This window comes from Leptonychotes weddellii, chromosome 14 (genome assembly GCF_054177405.1).
Source record: "Leptonychotes weddellii isolate Sample4059 chromosome 14, ASM5417740v2, whole genome shotgun sequence".
In the NCBI taxonomy this organism is placed as follows: domain Eukaryota; kingdom Metazoa; phylum Chordata; class Mammalia; order Carnivora; family Phocidae; genus Leptonychotes; species Leptonychotes weddellii.
The window spans coordinates 11128477-11134476 of record NC_138382.1 but is presented as its reverse complement, the minus strand read 5'-3'; the positions used below and the strand labels follow the sequence as shown (position 1 = coordinate 11134476).

The 6000-nt window shown below is 39.9% G+C and overlaps 1 protein-coding gene across 6 annotated transcripts in view; it reads left to right on the top strand.

Annotated features, from left to right (window-relative positions):
- TRPM3 (transient receptor potential cation channel subfamily M member 3) overlaps positions 1–6000 on the top strand; it is a 535004-nt gene that overhangs the window by 308607 nt on the left and 220397 nt on the right. For all 6 annotated transcript variants that reach the window (XM_081802839.1, XM_081802841.1, XM_081802838.1 and 3 more), the window contains exon 6: positions 4706–4877. In XM_081802839.1, coding sequence (XP_081658965.1) covers positions 4706–4877 — 172 coding nt within the window. The remainder of the gene's footprint in view (positions 1–4705; positions 4878–6000) is intronic.

Below are 6000 nucleotides of genomic sequence, written 5' to 3'. Positions count from 1 at the left end.
ATTATTTGTTTCAGAGGTACAGGTCTGTGATTCAACAGTCTTACACAATTCACAGCGCTCACCATAGCACATACCCTCCCCAATGTCTATCATCCAGCCTCCCCATCCCTCCCACCCCCCACCACTCCAGCAACCCTCAGTTTGTTTCCTGAGATTAAGAATTCCCATATCAGTGAGGTCATATGATACATGTATTTCTCTGATTGACTTCTTATGTGTGAATAGAGGAAGGAAGGAATGAGTTGAAAGACTTGCCCACGGTCACAAATTAGTAGCTGGAGGAACTAGAACCACCCCCCAATCTCCTGACTGCCCACTAAGTACTCCTGAGTGAGACCAGAACATGCATGAAAATAGCTAGGAAAACTCAAGCAGGTATCTTAGATCAGCTCCCAAATGATCCACTTAAGCCCACCCATAGGTAAAAAATGCAGCACACCAACACCAGCACATAAAGAATGTTCAGATTTTCCATGGTGTCTCTAGATCAGTCCCCTCCTGGCAATGATAATGACCCAACAAGTACATCAAGGGCCTTCACCTTCATTAATCTCTCTTTTTTTTTTTAAGATTTTTATTTATTTATTTTAGAGAGAGAGAGAGAAAGTGTGGGGGGCGGGGCAGAGGGAGAGGGAGAGAAGCAGACTCCCCCCTGATTGCAGAGCCCGACTTGGGGCTCGATCCCACAACCCTGAGATCACGACCTGAGCTGAAACCAAGCATCAGCTCTTACCCGACAGAGCCACCCAGGCGCCCCCACCTTCATTAATTTCTTAAGCAGCTTCTACTTCATTGCCTCTTTGTTTCAGAGTCAAGATATACAGAGGCCTTGGAACCAGAATTTTACCAATCAGCCAGTATAAAGTGGTGTAGATGTATTAAAGAGTGCAGAATTCTCCCGTCTCCCCTTGAGGGACAAGAAAGGGGCAAAATGTCATTACTTAGAAGTATGCTGGCCCATGATACCCGAAGAGTACAAGGTATCTAAAATCCGTTTCTAAGCAAATTTCCCTTCTAGGTACATATAATTCCGTTTTTACCAATCATGAAAGGTCACATGATATGTAGGCCTCTCAGATGCTATTCAACCTTCATCAACCCAGGTTCCACATCTGAAATATGAACACGGAAAATTATTTGAGCGACTCTCTTCTTAATTCCCTCAAAGATGGTACATAACCTGGACCATCCTATATTCTTAGGAGAGGTGATCCATTATGTATGGGCATTAGGGCTTGATTCTCTCAAAAAACAGTGGCTGAGGAACATGCTAGAGCCGTCTAACATGCCTACATGTCCTGAACATGTCACAGTTGTGTGGCTCTGCACTCACGTGCACACACACGCGCACGCACACACGTTTCCAAAAAAAGCCCTTTTTTATGAGCTCTTAACAATGCAAGCAGATACATTACCTCTAAAATTTTGTCAGAGGGAAGAATTCATTTGTATTCATGTGACACAAAGGCATTGTTTTTTTTTTTTTTTTCCTATTTGAGAAGCATTAACAGGAAGATCAGCAAGTCTTTTGTAGATATGCAAATTATAACTCAAATAAGAACAGACTGCTGGTATGTTTGTTATGAAGAATATTAAGTGGATTTTGTAGGCAAGTTAGACCAACACGCATTCCTCCTGAAGCATTTGGGAAGGTCTTTCCAACTTTGCAGTTAATCCACCACTAATTCCGGAGCATCGCCCTCTTAAATGGCCTGAGAGGAGGTGATGGAGTAAAAACACGTTGTGTGTTTTGCCAACTGATTGCTAATTTTTTTTCTTTACTTAAACTGATTGATTCAAATCTCTTGTGGAAAACAAAAGTCCGTGATCAGTCTGTCATCTTGTCATTTTGGTCACTAGTTTGCAATGGTAAAATCAGTTTATAGTTGGTAAAATAAAGCCAAACTTGAGAAGGAATTCACACGTATAGATTGCCTGCCAGGAGCCAGGCAAAGTGCCAGGTACTTTGCATCTATAATCTCATCTAACCGCTATGAGCTAAGTGGTGTTCTCATATCCCTTTTACAGATTAAAAATGTGGGCCTCAGATTTACACAGCCACTGACAAAACTAATGGGATTCAGACAGATTTCCATGACTCATATGTTCAGGATTCTCAAGGATTCAGCAGATCTTCCTCCAGTGATGACAGGAAAATAAATTAGGGCATTTTACTTACTTTTCAGATGTATATCCCCTATTATGCAGCAGACAAAATCTCTGCCAAATATGACCACCTTTAACTTACCTTCATATAAGATCAAATGAAATGGGGAGCAGTAAGATGAAGAAATTAAAATTCATGAGTGATACTGTAAACTTGACCCTCTTGCCATGACTGATTCAAAGGAACAGTATTTCCAAAGAGCTGGTGTGCCATGTTTCACAAGAAAAGATCAAAACTCAGAAGACTGATGCCCCACTGTCCTTAGAATCCTGTGGTGGAGGAAACATACAGAATATAGTTAGATGATTTAATGATATTCTGTTATTCTCGGATTGTGGTAAGTATGTCAGTTGGCCCAGAATTATTTTCACTACCTTATTCATTTGAAAATTTCAAGTTCACCGATGGTCTTTAATTAGGTTCCCAGGAATTAGAAAATGTGTTCTTATGTCTGAGCCAGAGCAAGTGTCTGGGATTCACTGTCATGCATCATTTAACTTCTAGAAAATCCACTGTCCCTGCCTCTTAAAGAAATATTTTGGGTCTTCCTCCTCCTTGGCATGGAGCCTTGGGGACCTACTCAGAAAATAGAGAAGAGTAACTAAAGTATTTTCTTTTGTCCAAAAGCACAATGCCGAGGCACTTTAAGGATAGGAGAAAGTCCTTCTGCTAAGCCTCTTTCAACAAAGCATTAATATTTATTAACTTGCACTCTGCTATAGAATGAATGTTTTATGATCAAAAATGAGTAACAACAAAATGGGAATTTCAACCACAAGCGACCCAGTCTTCCAGTGATAAAGAACTCAGGATGGAGTTAGCAAACCACTGTCTCTGTATTTTGGGGGACTCTCATGCACTCATCCAGACAAAGGAGTAATTGAATACTGCTCCATTACTGGAAAAAATCCCATCCATTACTGGAAACAATAATCAAAAAGTTATGAGCTTCCTTTATCACTAAGAGTCAACTAAGATGAGGCTATGAATTAATGTTATATTAATGCTACATTAACAAATAAGACATACATTAAAAGGAATGAAGGATATTTCAAAAGCTCAAAATTATACATTTTAAATTTAGATTAGGTCAACTCCCAAGCAATTCAGAAAAGAGAGGGCTCTTTTTTTTTTTTCCAATTTTGAACAAAAGCATGCCTGTCTCAAGTTTTCCTGTTCACTCATTCACTATGTATTGAGTAGATTCTGTGTGCCAGGCACATAGAAATGGATTTTGAAATTGGAATCAAGATCTAAAAAATGACTTTTATGAGGTCTGTACTATTAAAGACTGCCCTTACTAAATCACTTTGTAATTTCTTTAACAAACTACTCAATCTTACTACAGCTTTTCATGGTGAGTTATTACATACTGAACATGAACGAGAGCATCTCAACTCCATAATGAATGTACACACCGCACAAAGGCACAGAAATAAAAACCCAGTAGCATTTATTTCTGTCCTGTCAATTCTGATGATTCAATACAGGGATAACTGTACTGGACCTTGTAACAGTGAGCTTGTTGAATATTCCTTTTCATAGTCGTGAGTGAAGTCTCTTCCTAAATATTTTAGGAGTAGATTTCCAAAACGTCTTGTTTCCATCGTGTCTAAGCAGTGTGGGGAGGGGGACATGCAAAGATTTTGGAATCAGACCTGGGTGTTAATTCTGATTTTGTGTGTAAGAAACTCTTGAAAAACCTATTTTACCTCCAGTTCCGTTTCTCCATCTATGAGATAAGCATGAGAGCACCCACCTTGCAAGGATTGTTGCAAGGAATACAGATAATGTCTATAAAGCAACTAGAACTAGCAACTCAAACTCACAATAGGTTTTGCTTTTCTTTTGATATCAAAAATCTGAAAGACTTACTCTGTTTGGGGTAGTATAATTCACCACGAAATTAAAATAATGCAACAACAAACAAAGACAGATGAACATTTTGATTCACGCTCATCTCATGAGACACGTGTTTGACATTCAACATTTCCACTTAAATAAGGTGTCTAATAAGAACAGTGTTGATTTTTGAATTAACAGACCTTCAGATGACTGAATGGGCTTGACTGAAAAGATCACCCTGGCCCCCACCCCCTCCCCAACCCTACTCCAGAACCATGATTGCTCTGCTGTGCCCATTGGAGTATAGACATCGTGGAGAAGAGAAAGAGAAAACAAAATGAGTAAACGTTAAAATTAATTGTGGTTCATCAGCAAATGAAAGATCGACCTCACAATGACACAATCCTTCACATGTCAGTTTTTGAGTGTGATGAGAGCACAAACTCTAGCTTCTGTATCAACTCAGCATATAAATGAACACATTACTCTTTAAGTATAATCTTGCTGTGACTGGGGAACATTGACCATAAAACTTGCTACCCACAGTGCTATTAGGAGGAGGATGTAAACTCTGTTTTCACTGTACCAGAGAATTGATTTATCCTTCTCTCTGTTTCCTCTCTGGCTGGTTCTCCTTTTCATATTTTGCTCTTTTTCTTCTGACTTCCGCCTCTTCCTTTTGAAATCCTGCAGGTTGTCCGGCCATATCAGACCATGTCCAATCCCATGAGCAAGCTCACTGTTCTCAACAGCATGCATTCCCACTTCATTCTGGCCGACAACGGGACCACCGGGAAATATGGAGCCGAAGTGAAGCTGAGGAGACAACTGGAAAAGCATATTTCTCTCCAGAAGATAAACACAAGTAAGTAGGCTACTGTTCCCACTGCCGGGCCTCATAGGAAGCCTGTGGAAAGTGAGTAACTACAAGTATACCGTGTGGCAATATTATAAGAACTTGAGCAAGTTTCAAACAGGGATCATTATGAGTCTGCTGGGCCAGTGGTTAGAACCTGAGGAAGTCATCTGGGGGAGGAGGACTGGACACGTAAGACGAGGGATTGCGTGATTAGTGGCCTAGCGCTCATTTGTCATATGCGAGAAACTCAACCCCATCTGGGGTGTATGCAAGCAGATATGTTTTTCTTTCCAGACTTTTCCTACATCCTTTACACAGTACTCTAAGGAGGAAAGGCACCCTAGAGAAATTGTTTCTATTTGTTAAGCTACTTTTGTTGGCCAGAAATTTTATATATACATATGTTTTGATCTTAGCATAGATCTGCCTATGGTTAGGAATTTCAAGGCAACTGGCATTCTCTAAACAAAAGTAACCCTTGAGGAGGATTCGTGGCAGGCTCAAACTTTAGGGGTAATTGTATGTCTCATCAGGACAACTTGGATCCAATTGATCCAACTTTCAAAGCCTGCAATTCTAAATAACAAAAGATTCTCTTTGGCTAGATAAGTTTCCAAAAGCTCAGTGTGCTGTGATTCAGCTTGTCCAAATGGTTGCTCTCTATTCTTTTCTCTGTAACTGTCTGGGGTGGGTTTTGCCTGCCACAGCCACCTTCCTCCCAGAACTGGAATGTTCGCCCTATCAGACCACAACTTCTCTTTCTTATACCTGTTGTGGTCCCAACTTTTAGGAGCTACTACTATTTTATCTTTTTCACAGAGATGTCTGGAATAGTACATTTTGGCCTAGGCCTGAAGTCCAAGTTGTATTAGGAAACTGTCTTCTATCCTAGAATCCCCAACTGTCTTTGGAAAGAGAAAACAGGATCATCCCAAACTAGACATCTTTTGGAAAGAAAAAAATAGAAAAGACTAGCAAATCTATCCAGAAATCGGCAGAGATCAAATGTAACTAAGCATTATAACCAATAGGTAGTAGGTTTTGTAATACTAAAATTGAATTGTATTACAATAGTGGATAGAAAGGGCAAATGTTATGTTATGAGTGATATCTATTAGATTTTGACTTC